This window comes from Phalaenopsis equestris, unplaced genomic scaffold, assembly GCF_001263595.1.
Source record: "Phalaenopsis equestris unplaced genomic scaffold, ASM126359v1 Scaffold000761, whole genome shotgun sequence".
Classification (NCBI taxonomy): Eukaryota; Viridiplantae; Streptophyta; class Magnoliopsida; order Asparagales; family Orchidaceae; genus Phalaenopsis; species Phalaenopsis equestris.
Window position 1 is genome coordinate 1,384,882 of NW_018165201.1, and position 23,341 is coordinate 1,408,222.

The following is a 23,341-nucleotide window of genomic DNA, read 5'->3' on the forward strand; positions in this document are numbered from 1 at the left end:
TATATATATATATATATATATATATATATAAGCAATACATTATTGGGTTAGTTTTTATCAATGTCATTAAAACATTTAGTTTCAGTCTGAATTCAATGCATGAATGGAGGCAGCGGAAGTATTACTCTAGGGTCATATAAATTAAAGAAGGGAACTCAAGATGATGATGAGGATGATGGTTAGAGGCTTTTGCTTAATTAATGTTTTTGCTTAATTTTTTTAAAATATTTGTATAATCATTGCATATAATATTGGCGAATTGAAATGATAAAACTTCATAAATTTGTTTTATCATTTAACGTTATTCAGGTTATTTGTATTTTATATTAATTATAATATTTACGTGTTGAATCTATTTTGGGACGTATGATCCCGTCTCGTTCGTGATACCACACAATTTGATATAAGATTTTGTATGGCTGCAATGTCAATAAAGAAACATGAGACGATGGGAAGGAGAGAGATGGATCTCATTTATGTTATGCCTAAAGTTCTTTTCAAAAAGAGAGAGTAAGGGAGCTTGAGAATAGGGTGTCCGTCCCCCCTTCCCTTTTTCTTCCATCCCCTTGGCCCGCCCTCGATGGTCTTCTGATGAGAAGGCTTTAACGAAGCCATGATCTTTCCTTTGTACACAATCGAATGTCGGCGATGTGATGATTATCCATTGCTCGGGTTACAGGTTGACTTGGAAACTAATAAATACATTTATGGTTCATTGGATTTCCTTTTCAGTTGGGTTGAACTATTTTGAATAATCGGGAGCGATCTAACCACTTCGGCAAGTGGACATGGCAGGAAACACCAGAGTAAGTGGGTTGGGTTCGACCTGTTAGGGTGATCGATAGTTTGCTTGCTTCGATAAGTAGGCCTGGCTCCGCAATCCAATATTTTCGTATACATTGTGGAAACTGGGTTTACTATGATGCATTAAGATTTATTTATGCTTATAGGCGCAAAATTATGTAAACGTCCCATGTCGAGATGCTCATAAATAAAAATGAGATAGCTTACCTCAGTAATTGATAAAATCCCAAACGATATATCTTATCAATCATACTTAATTATGTTGCCTATACATAGTTTACCACAGTAATAAGAAAATCGACCTCTCATATAATACGAACTTAGCATTCATAGTAAATACAAATAGTGTCATAAATAACTTGGTTATGGTTTTTAGCTAATTTGCTTTTTGAAATTCTGGCATTACTGGCTTCGATTGTGCAAGAAAACATAAACATACTGCACTCGTAAATTCTTTGACCACAGGGAAATTGAAAAAACACACTAAATTCAACATTGGTAGTGGCGAATTAAATTAATTTAGGGAAATTTACATACATACCACACAATTCTTATGCATTTACACATATAACACCCAAAGTTCGTTATTTACACCTATGACATCTTTGTGTGACGGTGTCATAACTATATGCATGAAAAGGTGCATTGCACTTCAAAAAAGATGGTGATTGTGTTCTTACTGTCAAGGATTTGAGTGGTATGCATGTAAATATGAATGAATGTTTGTGTCAGATATCTAAATACATAACAAATGTGTGGTATGCACCTAAATGCCCCTTTAATTTCATGCCAAACAGCATCAATAAATCGTAAATTAATACCAAAAGAAGCCAGGAAATCATTATTGTAGCAAGGAAAACATCAAGCGCCAAACAAGCTGCAAAACTTAATTCCAGAAGTCCAAACATAAAATTTTAACTAACTACAAAGTAAAATGCCATATAGACATCAAAGCCTAAATAGATATACAGCTACAGAAATTAAGAAGCAAATCTCCAACTGCCCAACATTCTTTAATGAAAAAGCAGCATTATACATACCTCATTAATGGAGGATCCCCATCAGACATAGTAAATCATTCCCACCTCAATGAGACTAATATGAGGGATATTCAAAGCCACAGAAGGGCCCCTGCAGTTCTTCCTAAGAAAAGAGTAGGCCACATCAATAACAAACTTCTTCATAAAAGACGAATTCTTCCGGGCCTTTATGTAAGAGTGGCCTAACACATAAGCAACTCCGGCCTCCTTCGCCTCCAGGAGAGCAGCCAGCTCGTCTCTCATCTGAGGATCCACTTGCGGCGACTGAGGCAGTTCGAATCGAACTCGTTTTCTACGTGTTAGATTTGGAGATTCATGCTCGTATAATGACTGCAAACTTTGCAGAGTTTCTGACTTGCTGCTTCTACCTGAAACAGATACACCCGGAGCTCCGTCATCGGCGTCCCTCACCACTAAACCGGAACGCCTCTCAGAAGTACTAATAACCGCCATTCTTCCCTCGGGAGATCCATCAGAGCTGACCGAACCTCTCGATTCCTCGGCTTCCATTTGAATAAACTCGGCGATGCTCAAAACTAAATGATCCTCGAAATTGTAATCATCTTTTTGGATGTCTTTGTAGCCGTATCTTACGATACATCTGTACATTCTGTAGGCTCTGGGACCGATCCGACCGATTAGGTATCGTTCATCGGGAGGAACATATGGGAGTGGAACAGATTTGACGCAAACGAAGACGAGAACCTGATGAAAAGCGGGTAGGTTAGTGACGAAATGGGAGAAGATGGCCGGAACTCCGGTCACCAGTTCTGTATAGATGAGGCCGATTCCAGGGACGCGAACTATTCCAAGACTCGGGCCGAGAGTGAGGATCCATTTCATGGAAACTTTGTTCTGCATGTCGAAAATATACTTGCGCCGAGTTCCATAGTGCCATACGTACATGATGGCCATGAAGACAGTGGAGAGCACCAATGGTGCCCAGCCTCCCTGTGGGACTTTGATGATTGAGGACGAGAGGTATAACAATTCAATGATTCCAAAGAAAGTTAGAAACAGGAGAGCGAAAAAGATGTTTTTCTGCCAAACAAAGATGATGATCAACGCCATTAACCACGTTGTGACAAACATTACGGCTATGCATGCAATGCCTGTAAATAAAGAAGGTTTCGTTAATTATTAATCAATGAAACAGCAGTACATATAAAGAATGAGATAGAAAAATAATTTATGTGGTAAGTTGGGAAGATTTTCATACATGCCACTCAAATCTTATGTATTTACATGTCATTTTACCTATGCATGAAAAATGTACTTCCCTTTTTAAAAGTTAGAATATTTGTATTTTTGATGTGATATGAATGATTTGGATGTTGTAAATGTCAAAGACAAAGAATAGGACTTAGATATGTAACGCATAAGAATAGAGTGGTATGCATATAAAAGCACCTTTTAAAATATTTATGCACAATTAAATTTTGTTTAGATCATTTTAGTCCCAAAGTCTATAAAAGTGTTAATTTAGTCCCTAAACTCTTTTAATAATGCCTAAAATAGTCCTCTCTGAATATTATTTCAACCCATATTAAAAGAAGGTAGGGACTAATTTAACACTTCAAAAAATCCGGGACCAAAAAGGCCTTATGTAATTAGTTATGGGACTATTGTGGCATTTTACTCATAAGTCGTTCAAATTACAATCATGATGATTTTTTAACAATATAAAGAATTCCAAAACCTCAGCTCCGGGAATTAAAACTATACCATATGCATTGCCAATCAAAGTGGTATCGCGGAAACCAATTGTGACAGCAAGACATAGCACCATAAGTATCCAATTAATTTCAGGTATATATATTTGGCCATATATCCACCTTGATGTATGGACGACCTTAACACGAGGAAAACAGCCCAAGGCAAGGCATTGCTTCACGATCGAAAAAGTTGCAGAGATAACGGCCTGGCTAGCAACTATGGAAGCTAGAGTGGCCACCAAAAAAACCGGCCAAAACACAGAGTCTGGGAGAGAATAAAATATGGCCAAATTTGAAAGTTAACAATATTCTGAAAGAAAAATTGTAATAACAGTTGTTGAGATTGATCAAGGTCTTACTGGGGATGGATGCATAGAAGCTTGTGGGAACCGATGAAGCATTTTTAGTAAGATATGCTGCCTGTCCCATGTATTGTAGTACCAAGCATGGATATATAACGGTGACAAACGCAACCTGCACACGTTAGGACTATTTAGGATGATTAAAAGTAAAATAGAACTACGCTTAGGCTTAAATTTTTTATTCGACTCATTTTTTGTACTCCGGTTTCATAATAGAAGTAATTATCTTAAATGTCATCCTTTCCCACTTGAGATCAACTGCTCCAGGTTTTTAGTTTGAGCAGGGAAGTTTTGGGAACCTTCCTCACCAAAAGTATTCAATTGGAAAATATATCGGTGATAAGTTGAAAACATATGAATTATGTCAAAGGTGCCATAGAATCAATATTACCAAAGGCGGAATATTACAGCCGAGTTTCTAGGATCTTAAAGGAACCAATGTCAAACCATTCTGAATACATTTTGAAGAGGAATCTTATACAAAATCATATACAAAGCTACATTCAGGAGCTATATAATATCAATTTTAAGAGAATTATGCAAAGTTAACATAGGACAGAAAGCAGTAAAAACAAAATTTTCTACAAACTATTTCATTGGCAAACAGTCATTTTTTTCCTAATAAAATAACCTCAGAGTTTTATATAGGTGAATAAGTCATACTAAATAGAATTAAACGAAACATTTTGATCTTTTTCTAATTAAAAAGAAAAGATTGACGGACGCCCAAATAAGAAAAATTTTAGTTAATGCTATTTTCTTTTTAGAATGATTTGCATGACAAGGCAAAAAGAACTTCGTTTCTTGCACAACATGGGCACTATGAGCCAAGATACTAAAACTAGGTGTAATTTAGAACTGCCATTCCTCAAAGTCTTCGTTTGCCACAACAATTACATACACTATCAATGCTCTGTTGTAGGCGCCAACTCAACATTAACAGAACTAAAATTCAATTGAGCCTATGAATCTAAAGTGATTCAATTACCTCATCGATAGTATGGTCTTTCAAATATCCTGATTCTTCAAAAAAGATTTACGCATTTTTGAAATATATATAACATAAGAATTTCTACTCCAACTCAACAAATCTGTTGAAAAAATAACCAAGTAGAAAATGAAGATAATGAATATGGCAAAAGGTTGAATAACAACAATAGCAACGCCTTTATCCCACTAAGTGGGGTCGGTTACATGAACCCTTTTTCTCAAATTGAGTGTCCATATTTTCATTTAATTCTAATATATAAAAATCATCTTTTATACACCAAGACCAAGTCTTTTGAGGTCTACCTCTACCTTTCTTACTAAAAGTCAAATCTAAAACATTTGCTCTCCTGACAGGAGTATCAGATGGTCGACATCTACTATGAACAAAACATCGAAAAAGACTCTCTAATCCTTGTATGCTACTGGAGCTGAGCTACACCAACCCTTTCACGGATATATTCCTTTCACATTTTATCTTTATATGTAAAGCCACTCATCCACCTAAACACTCATCTCAACAACACTTAGTTTTATGCTACTCTTTTGTAGGCCAACATTCTGCATAAAAAAGTATTAGATTTATAATGGCAATCAAATCCCTGACCGTTATTACTTATTATTTATTGCCTATTAGCTTTAATTCCCTTATTATGTATTTTTTTTCTTTGCTTTATTCTACTTTATTCATTTTCTATTTATTTTAGTTTATTTTATTTCTTTCCTTTGTTGTGCCTATTGTAGTGAGGTTTAGATACCCCCTCTTCTATCAATAAAGTTATGTTAGACTATTCCAAATTTCAACAAGATATTAGAGCCAAACCCTAAATCCAGCAGCCTCCAGTTTTCTCTGCAGGTTCTAGCAGCCGCCTCTTTCTCCTAGCAGCCTTGGTAGGGGAATCTGCTGGCCTCCTTCTGTCGTTGGAGCACAGCATGTTCTATCACTAAAAGCAGAACATTGCATTCCCCGCTGGATCTCCATGTAGCACTGCATCTGGCCTCCTTCCTCTACCACTGTTCTGCAGGAAGGGTTCCTGCTATCTACCAATATATCAATTTCTGTTGGAAGGGTTCGTGCTAGCATGAAGGGTTCCTGCTCCCTCTACGGCTGTTCTAATGGTTCCTACTAGTGTATCCATTTTTGGGGATTCAATCGAAATTCATTGATGGCTCACAATATCATTTTTGTTGGCTCAATCGAAATTATGGCTGATTCTTTCAATGAATCACCCTCAGAAGTTGCTCTTGACTCCATCAAAGGATCGACTACAAACCCCGCTCCCTTGCTGACCGAAAGACCATAAGCCAACTTGAATTTCTAGATCACAACTCATAGGTTGAACGAAAACAACTTCCTCCAATGGTCCCAAGCAGTCTCTTTGTTCATCAAAGGATGTGGGAAGTTTGGTTACCTCACAAGTATGATTCGTGAGCCTCCAAAGACTGACCCGACATATTGAACTTGGGAGGTGAAGAACTCCATGGTCATGTCATGGCTAATAAACTCTATGGAAACATCAATTGGTCTTTCATACATATTCATTCCTTCATCTAGTGCTCTCTAGACAGCTACTGTGATACCTACTCGAATGTAGAAAATTCGAGGCCAACTCTATGAGTGTCTAGAAAAATTCGGGAGGCAAAACAGGGGACAAGGACCGTGACCCAGTACTATATAACCTTGTTGCATTATGGATGGATTGCGATATGTACTACGACTATACTTGGGATTCTCCCGCTGACTTATCCCTCTTCTAGAAGATAGTAGAAAATGATCGTATATTTCAATTCCTTGCTGGCCTTAACAAATACCTTGACTAGGTTCAGGGTCGATTCTTGGTTGGGATCTTCTTCCTTCTGCATGCAATGCTTTCACTGAGATTTATCAGAAAGAAAGCAGGAGACTTGTCATACTCGACACATCTACACATTCAGTTGGATCATCCGCCTTGATCTCAAATAGTGTTAAATTCTCGTTCATGCCACCGCGGACTCACGAGGACAACCGAACAACATCCGCCTTGATCTCAAATAGTGCTAAATCCTTGTTCATGCCGTCGCGAACTTACAAGGACGGCCGAACAAGGTGCGACTCAACTGACTCCTACCCGAAACATCCCAGAATCCTCCAAATCACTGAAAATTTGGATAGAGCAATTGATAAAGCTACTTAGAGCCAATCAAGTTTCTTCAGGTCTGTCGACCTCCCACATTCAACAAGATACATTTCCCATACCTCTCATCATTTATTCCTCATATAGTCAGTAGATTATTGATTCAAGAGCCAAGGATCACATGACTAAATGTTCGCACGCTTTCTCGACTTACTATCCATGCTTTGAAAAAGATATAGTCAGAATTGTTGACGATTCTTGTAGTTTCATTACTGATAAAGAGACAATTGCACTAACAACCGATCTAACTATGAAGACTGTTTTACATGTTCCCTAGTTGCAATGTAACTTGTTATCTGTCAGCAAGTTGACGAATGATTTTGATTGTATTGCTAACTTCTCTTCTGATTATTGTGTTTTTCAGGATCGTCATTCGAGAAGGATGTTTGGAATTGCAAAAATGGTAGTTGGACTCTACTAATTCCAAGATGAGCATGAAAAAAACTGACACTCTTTTCAAAAGTTGTAGTTTTTCTCGAGTCATTGAATGTCTTATTATGTTTTTGCATTGTCATTTAAGTCATCCTAGTTTTCAATATTTAAAGAAGTTGTATCATTTGATGTTTTCTAATAAAAATCATTCTAATTTTAATTTGAGACGTGTCTGTTAGCCAAACATAATCGAGTTTATTACCCATCCCACACTTACACTTCTTCTGCTCTTTTCTCCCTCATTCACAATGACCAATTGGGAGCCTCTCTCACTCTCAACTACACCAATAAAAGGTGATTCCCGACCTTGATTGATAACAATACTAGGATGACATGGGTCAGCATTTTAAAAGACAAATCAAAAGTTGTCACATTCAAGAACTTCTACACCTTCGTTATAATTTAATTCAAAACTCCTATTCAGGTCCTTCGGACCGACAATGGTCGTGAATTTTTAAACTCTATTTTGGGTGAATTCTTGGTGAGTAAGGGCATCCTCCCCTATAGCTCATGTACGGACACTCAACAAAATGAGATAGAAGATAAGAAAAACCATCACCTCGTCGACGTTCCTCGCTTAATTATGTTTCAATCCAATATCCCGAAATATTTTTGAAATGATGTCATTCTCACTGCCACCAATCTCATAAATAGAGTCCCCTCTAAATTCAAAAATTTCAAACCCCTTTAGCTGTCCTGATGACATGCTTCTCTGCCAATAGGATTTTCTCTACATCAAACCTCAAGATTTTTGGGTGCACTGTCTTTGTTCATAACAGTTCCCCCATTTGGAGTAAACTTGATCCCAGATTCATAAATGTATATTCCTTGGATACTCCGCCACTCAAAAGAGCTATTAGTGTCTTGATCCTACCACTAACAAAATCTGTGTGATACTATCTTCTTCTTTGAAAGTGCTCCATATTTTCGTAACTCAACCCCAACTGAGGGGGAAGTTTGGGTTCTTAGAAACTATCCCTTATCATACTACTATGGATGTTCCCCCCATTGTTCCCACTAGTAAAGAGTCTCTTGTCCCTGTGAGTGCACCATCCAGTGAGTTGTCGGATCCAGTGAGTGCACCGTCTCCTCCTCCTACCATCTATGTTTACACTCGGCGCCCCCATTCCAATGATCCTACTCTGGGACTCACCGCCTCCTTACAGGACCTTTACTCCACTCCGGTCAATATCCTCAACGCAACCCATCCTCCAAAATAGGAGGTGAGTTCTCCATGCAAGGTATGTTATCAAACATGCTCCCTCTATTCTATGACAAAATAAGTCTGTTTCTACAGTATATCACCATTCTACAGAGCATTTGCCACAACCCCGACAGACCATCAGATCCCAATTACTATTAAGGTTGCTCTTGCTGATCCAACCTGAAAAAAAACAATAATTGAGAAGTTGAATGTCCTTCAATGGGACCATACAGGGACATCGTTGATCTGCCTCAAGGTAAGAAAATTGTGGGGTGTCGATAGATTTTCAGCACCAAGTTCAACTCTGATGAATCTTGAACACAACAAGGCATGATTTGTTGCCAAAGGGTACTTACAGATCTACGAAGTTTTACTCAAACTCAATCGGATCACGCTCTCTTCTTCTGGCATTCCTCTAATGACCAAGCAACTACTCTTATTGTCTATGTTTACGACATTATTTTTGCAGGTAATGATCTCTCAACACTGAATTCCTTAAAAGACATTCTTCTTAAATCCTTTAAAATGAAGAATTTATAACCTCTCCAGTACTACTTAGGTATAAAAGTGGCTCAATCATCTCGGGGTATTTGTCTATCTCAGTGCAAATATATGATTAACCTCCTGAGACAGAGAGCAACCTTCTTCTATGCAAACCAATGGCTGTCCTTATGAATCCCAATGAAAAATTATCTGACATTCTGAATGTTGTGTCTATCAACAAGAATCGCTCCAGTACTTCTTAGGTATAGAAGTGGCTAAATCATCTCGGGGCATTTGTCTATCTCAGTGCAAATATATAATTAACCTCTTGAGACAGAGAGCAACCTTTTTCTCTGCAAACCAGTCGTTGTTCCTATGAATTCCAATGAAAAATTATCTGACATTTCAAATGTTGTTTCTATCAATAAGAATCGCTATTAATGCCTTGGAGAAGCTCATCAACCTCGCTCATACTCGTCCTGACATAAGACACATAGTTAGTATAGTGAGTCAATTTATGCATGACCTCTATAAACATCATCTTCAAATTGTCTACTGGATTCTCCATTTTTTTAAAAAGTACACCAGGCTCAAGTTTGTTTTCCTCTCGTCACACCTCAAGGTCTATTGCAATTTATACTAAAGCTGATTTGGTCGAGTCAGTTCATGACTGAAATTCCACCTCAGGGTATTGATCATTTGTATGGGGAAATCTAGTCAAACATCTGTAGTTGCTCAGAGCAGTGCTGAAGCTGAATTCTGATCCATGACTTTGGAGATCAGTGAAGTCCTCTAGTTACGCATCATGCTCCTTAAACTACATATGTCAATCTCCATCCCTCTGCAGCTATTCTATGATAATAATACTGCTATAAACATTGCTCATAAACCGGTCCAGGAAAATCGTACCAAACATGTGGAGATTGAAAAGATTGAGTCAGGGAAAATTTGTGTGCCTTTTGTACCAACTAGTGGACAACTAGTAGATATCCTCACCTAGAATCTCCCTCAACCTTTGTTCAATGACTTCCAATCCAAGTTAAACATGATTGACATCTATGCTTCAACCTGAGGGGGAGTATTAGATTTAAAACAACAATCAAATCTCAATTAAATCCATGAACGTTGTTGCTTTTTATTTCTTACCTATTAGCTTTAATCCCCTCATTATGTATTTCCTTCTTTGTTTTATTTTGTTTTATTCCTTTCCTATTTCTTTTATTATGTTTTATTTCTTTTCTTTGTTGTGTCTATTGTAATTGGGTTTAAATGTCCCTCTTCTATCAATAAAGTTGTGTTGGTTTATTCCAATTTCAATATAAAGCATTGTAGGTCTCGTTATCATCTTATAAAATTTTCCTTCAAGTATAAGTGCTAATTTTCTATCACACAATAAACCGAATGCATTCATCCACTTCAATCATCCAACTTAAATTCTACTAATAACATCCCCATTTATATCATCATCACTTTGAACAAAAGAACCGAGATATCTAAAACATTCACTCATTTTAATGACTTGATCACCCATTATTACAACCGCACCACTAGACAACATAATTGCTAAAATTACATTCCATATATTCAATTTTAGATTTACTCAAACAAACGCTAGAATCTAAAGTTGACCTCTACAATTCTTGTTTTTTTCCTAAACACTTTCTCAAATTTTATCCACCAGAAGGATATCATCAACAAAAAGCAGATACCAAGGTACATCCTCCTATAAATGTCAAGTAAGGGCATCCATAACTAAAGAAAAAAGATATGAGCTTAAAGTCGATCATTGATGTAATCCAACTGAAACAGGAAAATTCTCAGTCAATCCTCCTTCTGCTCGAACACAAGTAACAACTCTGGTGTATATATCTTTAGTGACTTGAATATAAGTCATATCAACACCTTTCTTTTCCAGGACTTTCCAAAATATTTCTCCTGTTACCTTAAAATAAGATTTTTCTAAATCAGCAAAAAACATATGTAGATCCTCCTTATGCTCTCAACACTTCTCCATCAAACCTCTCAATAAATGTATTGCTTCCATAGTACTTACCCGACATAAATCCAAACAGATTTTGAGAAACATTTGTATCACATCTTAACTTATGTTCAATTACTCTCTCCATAATTTTAATGTATGACACTTTAACTCGATTCCTCTATAAGCACTCTAGCGCATCACCTTAATTCTAAAAAATAGGACCAAAATATTCTTTTTCCACCTTTCAGACATCTTTTTAGTTTTAAATTCATATTGAAAAGTTTGAAAAATCAAGACATTCCTAAATCCCATAAACATTTCTACACTTATATTGGGATATCATTATTTTCCGCTTTTCATTTTCTTTAAAACTTCCCCAACTTTCGTTTTACAAACGCAAAGGTAAAAATAAAAAAGTTTTATTATTACTAACTTTATTAAAATTACTTAAACAAGTCATATCTTCAAAATATTCATTAAAAGTTTTATTAAAATATCTCACCCGACTATGTTGAATATGATCATCTGAGAAAAGTGTTTTTTAATTTTCATTCTTAATACACTTTACTTGAACTAAATTTTTACGTTGCTTCTTGCTTTTTTGACTATTTTTAAAATATATTTTTCATTTTATTTAGTATCTAATCTTTTATAAATATCACCTAAAGCATAAATTTTAGCATCACAAATTATTCTTTTAGGCTTCTTATGGACCATGTTATATTTTTCTTAATCGTCAAAGTTTTTACATTTAAACTAATTTTTATAATAAAACATATATTTTATCTTAGATACTTTTACATACGTAGCACCCAACTTTCATATTTATCTATCTCACACAGAAATTTTTACAATTACAAACATCATATGAAAAGTAGCATTCATTATCGCATTTTAATAGTCAAATCCATCTTTCCATCCATAGGTAAAGTGCTATGTGTGTAAAAATGAAAATTTAGGTTTGAGATAGGTAAATCCATAAGAATCAGGTGCTATGCATGTAATTTTCCCTTTATATTTTTTTTGTATATTATTATTCCACCACCAACTATTTTTATCAATAATTTTTTTTTCTTTTGATTCTTCATATACATCTTTAGCAACTTGCTTAATAATGCTCGATACTCTATCCCACACTACATTAACTTCTTTATCAAGATCTCAAATCTTAAGATCTTAAAGTTTACTTAAAAAAATAATTTATTTAGATCTTTTAAGTGCCCCCATATAATTCTATGAATATTTCATTGTATTTTTCATATTTCAACTCTTCATCTTAAAATTCAAAATCATCGATGTTGAGTACTTAAAGCTTCGCTAAGAATGATCTTACAGTCTTTACAATCTCGACGATATCTTTTTTTCGTAAAAAAATAAACAATTTGTGTTTTATAAGATTCATTCTTATAAGTGATAATATGTTTATCTCTTTTATTAGATAAAGTATTAATAATACCATAATTATAAATTAAGGGATGTTTGATTTGAAGTATTTATGATGTAAAGTAATATAAATACTTGTCTTATAATTTTTTATGAATTCGGTTGGAGTGAAAAGAAAAAGTGGAGAAAAATTTTAGAGTATTTGGAGAATGTCTTGTAGGTCATTTCTCCCACATTATTTTTTCGCCCAAAACAAGCGAAAGACACAAATACAATGCTTCTTCTCCTTCGCGCGGGCTCAAAAAGTGGTTCATCTCCTTATGCTTCCCTTTTGCTATTGGGATTTCATTCACACGAGCAGTTATTTTGTGATTTTCTCCTCCATCTATCAATTTTTCACATGTTATGCTCCTCGTGCACAGGGGTTTCCTATACCTTCATTTTCTCCTTCTCTAATTGACGCTTTCGCCGAATCTAATCAATGGTTTCGTCGACCTCCCTAAAAATCAAAGCAAATCTCCTTACCTCCTTCCTCCTCCATCTCTTCAGGTGACACTTTCACCAAACTAGTAAATGGCTGCCATAAACATTTGTATTCAAGCTAAAAACTTTCCTAAATTGATTACACTAAATTGCTGTTAAATTGTTTTCAATTTGTTATCAAAATGAAACTTTTACAGCAATTCGATCCCTCTGAAAGTAAATTAAGGCATTGCTGAAATCAATCTCATCACTTATTATGCATATATTACCTTCCAAATGAACAAAACTGCAAGTTTGTAAAGTATTTAAAATCAGTTAAAAAAAAATTGCATTGATTGGTAACTATGTGAAAAACTGATAACAACAAGTGGGTAAAAAAAATAGATTTTATAAAAAGCTGCTATTGATTCCATAAAAATAATAATAAAAAAAAAATCCTCTTTTCTCTACTCTTCAAATCAAGGTTCTCATCATTTTCATATGGGAAAGTAAGTCTACATCCTAATATCATCAAGATTTTCTTTGCTGTAAGTTCTTCATTTCAAATTTTATAGGTTTCTATTTCAAATAATTTTTACGTAATTTGAATAATTGTTTTAGTCAATCTTTATAGATTTTCAGTGCAAGTCTATTCATGATTGTTTCAAGAGTTTATAACATCAAACTCAAGCTCTTCACTTCACGTTTTTATATTTTTTTGCATTTACTAATCTTCTAATTCCATTCATGGATATTAAATTTTGAACTTCATCTCTTCAGGGTTTTATAATTTAATTTACAAGATCACAAATATTATTCATATCACCTGAATTTAGATTTTAGTTCTCTTTTAAATTTGATTTCTTATCAAATTTATCAAAAATTGAAATTAAATATTTAGATTTTACTTTTTTTAAGATTTTCAAAGTGTTATGATCGTCAATGTTGTGTTTGGAATGTTGGATGGAAATCTTCATACATTGGCACTACCTTACTTGGAAGATGACTGCCATGTACTTCTACACTTGTATTTAAGGCAACTACATGAGTAAGAAATTGATTGGATATTTGTATGAGAAGCTTGATTGTAAGATATAGGATGTCATTGTGAGTCTTCTGAGTATTATATGTATGCTTTGTTGGTTGATTATTCATTGTAAATGACTCCTGTGTTTGCAAGATCTGTAATATTTGATTTAAAGGTTTGTTATGCATATTCAAACATACATATTAAATGGTGTTTTATTTTTTTGCTTATTCTGCAAGTTTTGTTATATTCTAGCACAAAATTTAGCCTATTACATAGCATGCTTATGTTAAAGCCGAATGCAATAACAAACCACATATTTCTTAGACATAATATCTGAAATGAGATTTGATGACCGCCAAAGGTGAACCCATTAAGCCATGTGTTAAAGTTTGGATTTGATGACTGCCTTAGGTAAACCTATTAGAAGTCAAAGTAAACATTCGTTTCGAGTTGAAACAAATATGTGAAGTGCTAAAGGTTTTATCCAGGTACTATTTTTTATCAAATATCTTTTTTTAAATGAAATATGTTAAAATGAGTTAAGCTTATGTTTATTGATTATTGTGTTACAGGCTCAAGCGAAGGATGCAAGTTATTTGAATGTCCCCATTGCAAAATACACGGAAATGGAGTGTATTTTGCAGTGGTTCGCAAAATACACAGGGGTTCCCAATAAAATTAAAAAAAGAAAACAAGGGATCTTCTGTGGAACGAAGTATGCAAGATTACATTCATAGGATGTCTGATGGTGCATTTGTACTGGCTAATGCAATCAAGAGTACAACAAGAGCCGCAAAAGAGAGGAGAATGTTCATTGAGCTCGCAACGGAGTTGTCCGAGGTTCAAGGGTTTTCAGAGAAAGGGATAGACACCATTTATAATAACTTATCCAAAAACATAACATTGATTCACTCATTTTTGTCGAAATCAATGGATTTGAAGGCTAGATGGATACAAAAATAGTTAAATAAGTGATTTTGTGATCCAAGTTTTATTAGGGTTTAGTTTTGTTTGGTTGTAATGAGTTAACATGTTATTTTGGTTTTATGGATATTTAATGAACTCTAATGTATATTATGTTGTATTTTGGGTCCATAATGGGTGTGGTGAATTTTTTCCCCGAAGCTAATCAATATTTTTATGGGAATTTTGATCTTTGATGAATGAAAACTACGTTGTGGACTTCTGGAAATGACCGGGTCCAACGCAACTGGACATCGTCCGAGTAGTTAATTTTGAATTACTATTCTTATAAGAACAACTGATATAATATTGATATTGAAATTATTAGTAGAAATGAATGGCACTTTCGAACAATATTGATAGGCTATTAAAGAGTACAATTTAAACAATTCATTCACCAGAATAGTCAGATTTTTGTGTATTTTTGTTTGGATGCTTGTTCTCTTCTTTTATTTCCAGGGTGAGGCATAGAGTGCTCAGCTTATAGGAGAAGCAGTAGAAAGAAAACCAACATTCCTAGCCTTGAGGCAGATTGAAGCTGCAAGGGAAGTGACTCAAACAATATCGAACTCTACTAACAGGGTGTTTTTAAACTCTGATGACCTTTCAAGTAACCTTGCAGCTCACAATGAATTTTTGTATATAATATTTGGAATTTGAAATAAATGTAAGCCAATGCATGTTCTTAGGGATTAGGTGGTATGCAAGCAAATACATTTTTTTAGTTTGGAAGATTTATATACATACCACTCAATGCATGTACCAATTGGAAACAAAGTATGGCCTGATCTAGGCTTGATTGGAGTTGGATTTGATCAACTTTGATATCATTAGGCTCAATGCGTTGAGATGGTGAGTTCGACTAACAAATTGTTGAAAATGGGGCCAAATGATACTAAATTTGAATTTGAAATATCTTTTATTAAAAATGCATCGAGATTCATGCTTGATGATAAAAATTTCTTTCTGACACATCAATATGATAATACACATGTATTTTATTACAAATTTTTAAATGAATATAAAAAATAATTTATTTGTATTTGCTTTACAGCAACCAAACAAGTTCAAATATTTTGCATACTGTTTTTTATTTTATTTTACATGCATATAACCAAACACAAAAAAAAATTCTTGTATTAACTTTACAAACAAGCAAACAACATACTAGAGGCATATTACAATGCAATTATAATACACTGCATTCTATTTTACTGTGCATTTTTATTTTACAAATAACCAAACATTCCCTAAAATAAAATTTAACATGGATCTATCTTCTTCATTAGTAACTCCAAAATCGTGGTCACCATGAATATTTCTAAAAAGCTTCTACCACTGCCAACATATTCATTTAAATCTACTCCAACAAAAGGTTTTTCTTCAAGGGATATCATTTGTACTAATTCTTCTAGGTCATTCCAGAATTTATTTTATCTAAACCTACTTAAAAAGCATAAGCACTTGTAACATTAAGAATCTTAGTAGCAACAAAAATCTTTGAAGTTCTAATTCTATCTCCAATTCTATTAATTTTTACAACATTATCTTTCAAACTCTTATCTATAATTACACCTACACCATTTTAATACAACTCATACCTGTATACCAAAATTTTAAACCAAAACCATTGATCTCCTTAGCCTTTCTCAAACTCATTTATTTTCTTGAATGCATAAGATATTTATCTTCCCGTGAAACAAAATATCTACTAGTTCTATTAATATATCTGTGTGAGTGCCTATATTCCAAGATCCTACTCTAATATTGGTTTCGTGGGCTAACTTTTTTGCCCTTATCTGTCCATAATTTGAGAACTTTTGTTTATTTAACACTACACCTAGGCATCGGTGCAGCGCACTTACACAATTTTCATCGTATTCAGGTCATAAAATGTGTCTCTTTCAGGCAATGACCTAGCATTTATATAATGATTTAGAAGGTACAAAGCGATTCTCGCTTAAATCCACAATCACACAAAAAAAAATTTACACTTTAATTAAAAAAAATACTTCAGATTTTCTCCTCCCCCACGACCATTTATATGCTGGGAGATGGATACTACAAGATCAAACAAAAAACTAAGAGCTCTAGAGGAATTGATATAAAAAACCGGAAGTTATATTTTAGTTTAGAGTTTTGAAAATACTATCAAGCGCTGCCAAGTTTGCCTGTAACACCGTCACACTTTTTCCAGCAACATAGCACTTGTTTATAGCACCACCATCCTAGCCTACAATACCTTCATTTTTGCAACTCCAACGCCACTATTGCACTGGCACAATCACGCTTGCCCACACTGAGGTAATTCATCGTGAACACCAGAACAATAAACTTTTTTTTTCCTTTTTTTCTCAACCATCTCTCTCTCTCCCCCTCTTACATCTCTTCTTAATTTCCTCACAACCAGCAACCTGCCAATTTGTTATCTCTTCATCTGACTTCTTAAACCTAGCGAAGGTGGTGAACTGAAAACTATTATGGGGATCGAAATTTGCAGATTATAAATTATCTCTCTCATGAAGACTCAGATCGACACACTCAAGCTTCCAAAGAACATACAGCTTTTGGACAGTAGAGAAGCAATAGTCTGCTTTTATTATTTTAAAGCCAACTAGGCTCCAAAAAATACTACTATCCTTCTTATCCACTCCAAAAGGAAATAAACTGATTATCATTACCACAAATATGAAGAAATCAACAACTTGGTTTGCTATTCAGTGGAAGTGAACTTAAAAACAGAGACAAGAAACATCTTCTACAACAAATAGAAGAGCAAAGCGCATCTAATTGATTCATAGAATAATATGACTTCTTAAAAAAGCTCTATACCCTTTCTATCCCTCATAAATTCTTTAGTGTGGGCTTTAACAATAAAATTAAGAGGATAAGAATCATAAGATCAGTTCAAAAATTGATTTTTGAACTCAAGCTTTATCTAACCAAGAGTTACAACAACTTTCAAGCTTGTTTGTACAATAACAAAAGATAAATCGAGTAAAATTTGAAGCTATCATCAAATCATTTCAAATTTTGTTCCACTGTATAGAAACATTGGGTTACACCTCAGCAAAATCTTCTAGCTAATTATATTAATCTTATCCCCATTATAAATAACGCAAGGATAATTTCATTTCTTGATGTGAGTCAACTTTAATTTGGATGTGCTTGAAAGTTTGGAGATTAATCTGCAGCCTGCTTCATTTGGGTGACAACTTTGAATCTCAGGTTTGCGTAATGCTTATTGCTCTTTAGTTGGTAATATTCTGCAGGACCACTTCTAATTAAGAGAAAAATACATAAAGCATTTTGATCCATCAATTTTTGCTTATTTAGGGCGCTCCGCTTCTAAGATGTAAAGCAACTTTCTATGCAATTGAAAGAGGTGAGGCATAAACAATGAATTGGGCTTTTATTTAGGATGAGGCTTAGTGTTGGATAGTTCCACACATGAAGATGAAGTACAAACATAATGGCGGTTTGATGTTAGTGTGGAAGAAAACATGAGAAAAATGATTCGTGCTAGAAGATAAATGTTTTTAACTTCAGCTTTTGCTATTAGATTCAATAGTATTCCAACCAAAACTAAACTTCTTTGTTAAGCTTCAAGAGCCAAATTAATTTAAACCATATGTAATGCCATATATCACGAGACTAGTCTCATTTTAAACTATAGTGACTCAAATGTGTAGCATCAATTTTAAACAACAATAATTGGTCATCATGTTAACTCAAAACCATTTCTCATGCGGCCAAATGTAAAAGTAATTTAAGTTTTTATGAAGTACAAGTAAAATCAATTAAAATATTTGCCAACCTAAATCCAACGGATCAAATTGCAAAGATATCTCTAACAAATCAACATGCAACCCAGCCCTTATGGAAAGAAAAACAAGATAGCAATAAATCAAAATTCCAAAAATGCTTCAAGTAAACAAGTTTGAGACCGAGAGAATCAATATTTGCTTAAACAAATATTTTTTGCTGAGAATAAGAGAAAATTAATCATCACAGACAAAATCAATATAAAACTATTTTGCTAACTTCATGTACTTGCAAATGAGATCCACCTACTTTAATAGAAGCAGCAGTGAAGTGGCCAAGATCGGCAAACATAGCTTCACTACCTGCAATTTCATAAAAATGATTTGAAAAAAAAAAAATTAAGTTTCTCAAGTGTTTGATGAAAGAAGGATACATTTCAGAGTTCACCTGTAATACAAAGCAATATTCCTCCCAGAGAAAGCCAGCCTTCCTTCCCAGTTACCTTGAAGAATTTGATGATGTAGATAGGTGAAAGAGCTCGATATATTCTGGGATTCCAGTGGATAATGTTATACAGACCAACGAGGCCAATGCATAAAAGCCAAATAATAACGACTGGAGCGAACAAGAAGGCCACCCTATGAGTACCACGGTGTTGCAGAGCAAAGAGACCAACTAGAACAATGCAAGATATCAACACCACCACAGCTGTTTTACAAAAGGAAACAATTCTAGATGTTCAGCAGTCAAGAAGATCATGGCATGTATTGAATTTCAAAACACTTGAGAAATTAAATCACTAATTAAATCACTTTTTGGAAAATTGCATGAAGGACGGCTTCCTCAGCCACATATGGCATCCTCAGGTCACAAAATTCCAGCTATGGTCCCAGCTAGAAACTGGAGAATCAACAAGCCACTAGGTTGCACAAAGAAGAGGCACTATCAAATGATAAATCCTTACTTGGCTATTCTATATATAGAAGAATACTAATCAATAATTATTTCCCGTTAAATTTTCTTTTTTGTTTTTTTTTTCACTTTTTTTCCCTCCTATAGCCAGTTAAACTTTTCCCTCTTTGGTCCACTAAATGGATTTTGCATGTGATAATCAATTTTGTGAAACCTGATAAATTTCGACAACTTAAACTGTGCCCTAAAATTTACATCCCTCAGTTTCCGACCAAATCAATTTTATAAAACTCTTAAGCGTCAAATCGATCAATTTGATTTATAATACTATATATAAATTATGAATACATTAAAAGATATAAAAATCAGAAGTTATAGTTTAATCAACCTAATTTAAATCCTTAATTATTCTCCCTAATCCCCTTACTGCTCCCAATAGCCTCCCATGCCATTTTGGTTTCCGGTTCCAAAGCCTTCGACTTTCCTCCTCTCTCTCGATATCGCACATCCTTGTTCTCAGTTTCGCTCGCACATGCCTACCTTCCTGTTCGATCGACTCGGCAAAAGGAGTTCCGCTTGAGCCACTATAAAAGGGCGCAAGCAGAGGCGACCGAGCGACCACCTGGTAAGCCGCAGACCTCGATTCAAGGCTCCAAAAAAAAATTGGTAAATGTGAAATTGATTTTAGCGCTATTTGAGACTTTCATTTCCTTTATCTTGCTTTCGTTTTGAGATTTATCACAAATCGTGCATCTTCTTTGTTTCCGATAGCCATTGCAGGAGCCGAACTTGCGCTGGAATTGTCGGAAGTGGTTTGTGAACTTCCGTAAGGGCTTAGCAAAATATCAACAAAGATAGGAGAAGAGTTAAGGTGATAAAAGAAGACGAAATGAAGTTTTGATACATTCAGAGAAGGGCGGATTGCCGAAAAGTCTGTTTAAGATATGTTTTGCAAAATCAATTATATTTTGAGTTAAATCACTTTACAAGTTAAGATAGCTTGAATTTCCAAGTCGTTTAAGATTTCAGGTTGGTTAATTGAGACGGGAAGTTGAGGCAAGCGCGTGGAAGATTGTCGTACAACCATCCGTCAATTCAGGTAAATAATTCTATGTTAATTTAAGAAGAATAATTCAATTAACAGAAATTGCTTAAATCTTAAAGTTTAATATTATGTTTTATAAGTTATTAAGATCAACATAAAAATTATCGCAACATCCAGCTAGTTAATAATGATTATGAATTTAGCGTGACAACCTACGTGAATAATTATATTTTTAAATTTCAGTAATTTTCTTTATTTTAAAATGTATGTTGATTACATGTATACTTTAGTTCAATAGATTTATATTACAATAAATCATTCATATAGTTGTATAGAAAAAATATGCATGACAGAAATGATAAGATATTGATTTCTGATACATGCATTAGCTTATTATCAGATTTCTTATAAAAATATGAATTACTAACATATTATAAGATTTCTTATAAGAATACGAAAGACCAACATGCATATTGAATTATTTTCCTTAGGTTACTGTAGTTTAAAAGTGTGATTACTTATGCATTATTTTTATATAACTCATTATGTTGCTTTAAAATTATTTTGAAATTTTAAATATTTGAACAAGATAAACAGAAGATAATTATATGTGTATAGGAGACAAGAACAACTTTTACTTGTAAATTTAATTGTTTTCTTTACTGACTCTTTTATGTATTGTTGCATATTAATTTGTTCTTGTTTTAGTTAATTTCAAGCTCCAGGTCGGGTCTTGACATTGCATCTTTTATATAAACTGTAATTTTTTACCTCTATAATTTCCGCTTCGTTTTGTGCAATTGTGTTGAAGTATTGTTTTTATTTTGTATGAAATAATTTATCATATTATCATAAAGAAACGTCTCATTCCATTTGCTTATAAAGTCAAAGAGAAAGAGCTGTAGTTAATGTGATTAAAGTTGTGCATTCCACATTTTCTAACTGCAATCACCCATAATGCAAAGCAATAAGAGTATCTAACAATAGACATGATATTATGAAATTATTTTAGCATATCATATCATGCCAAAAACAAGTTGCCAAATTACATGTAAAATCTAGCCTAGAAAATAAAGCATACATGATTTGTTTCAGCTAGACCCAAATAGCATGCCATGATGGAGGCTTAAAAGCACCGCCAAAATTTTTTAGACAGAGCATCCTATGAGGCCTATGAGTTTGAAAAAGTTAAATCAAGCCTAAATCATTATCCTGGATTGAAATTTTGGTTCACATAGAATCCCTTATCGGTTCATAATCAAAACCAATCAACGCATATAGTAGAAATTCTAAGAAAATTTTTAGTCTCTATTTAGTACAACTATGTTAATAATTTTTCTTTAGTTGGTTTGCATAAAATAAAACAATCATACAATCACATAAAAATACAAGTTGAACCATAAATCGATCTATAAGATCATAATATCATAGAGAAAATGCACTTATAAAATGGTGAATTTTGAAGCATATTCTTCTTATAAAACAAAACTACGTCTCAAAAAGTTAAGCGAGAATGAAGCAGTAGAATCAAACAAAGCCTAAGATTTAAACATTTGAAGGTTTAGTAGAGCATCTCTAGATTTCAAACTTGTTTTGATTGGACTCGAATAGAAAAATATAAGATTTTCGATGTCAAAATATTCAGAATAACATTTTTAAATAATTAATTCATAAAACCACAATATATATAATTCCAAGCTTTATACCATAAATTTTTTTCATAATCATCATCATTAACCTTCATATATCGCAATTATTTGGAATTGGCTTTATAAATCCGCATTTTCTATACAAAATCCGTTGACGATTATGTGGCCATTTGTATCACATGACTTGAAATTAACTCTACAGAATTAATCCCAAATTGTCCGCAAGATCATGGATCCTCTGGCAATTGTGGGAATAAGGGTCACAAGTTTCTCATAGTTCCAAATCCCTCCAATCACACGATTGGAACCGAGGACCGCTGACTTCCAATTTTTGCAGAGTTGTTTTTTTTTTTCCTTTTCTAATTTCTTTCCCTTTCTTTATTTTATTTCTAATTAGCTTTTTTCTATGAGGGAACTATTTATATCTTGTTATTTCTTATTTTTGGGAATTATTGGTTTTGAAAATACAGGCGGCGAACCTCCTCACCGCCCGCACATCATCGTATTGGAGCTCACTTTGCTATTTTCACCCAAAACAACTACTGAATGATGTTTATCCTTGTTCAAGCGTAGTCAAACTATCATATTATCATTCCCGTGCCATTCAAAAACTACCTCATTGCGATCTCGTTCCTAAACACTTTCTAGGAGCCCAATAATAGTATCATCTGGTATCAGAGTCAAATAAATCCTAAATTTTTAGGAATTTGTCTTACCCCAAATCTACTATTCAAAAAATAAATAAATAAATAAATGACTCCATCATACCCAAACCATTCCTATTGCATTTCCTACCCAACCCAAAATTTTTAAAATCCAACATTCCTACCTTCACAAAAATTTCACCCTAAGACCTAGTACCAAAACCTAAGCCCCGACCAATCTTGAGTTGCAATCCTACATCAGCCGAAAACTGTCTTTTTTAGAGGAGAAACCTAAAGAGGTCACTC

At 34.1% G+C, this 23,341-nt stretch overlaps 1 protein-coding gene across 1 annotated transcript in view; it reads right to left on the reverse strand.

The window, feature by feature from the left end:
* Positions 1-1,650: 1,650 nt before the first annotated feature.
* LOC110031023 (potassium transporter 7) overlaps positions 1,651-23,341 on the reverse strand; it is a 29,601-nt gene continuing 7,910 nt past the window's right edge. Inside the window, exons 5-9 of the mRNA XM_020734054.1 lie at positions 19,233-19,493; positions 19,095-19,147; positions 3,919-4,033; positions 3,570-3,824; positions 1,651-2,956 (exon numbers count right to left, since the gene is read on the reverse strand). Of these exons, the coding sequence (XP_020589713.1) occupies positions 1,866-2,956; positions 3,570-3,824; positions 3,919-4,033; positions 19,095-19,147; positions 19,233-19,493 (1,775 nt within the window). The 3' untranslated portion in view covers positions 1,651-1,865. The remainder of the gene's footprint in view (positions 2,957-3,569; positions 3,825-3,918; positions 4,034-19,094; positions 19,148-19,232; positions 19,494-23,341) is intronic.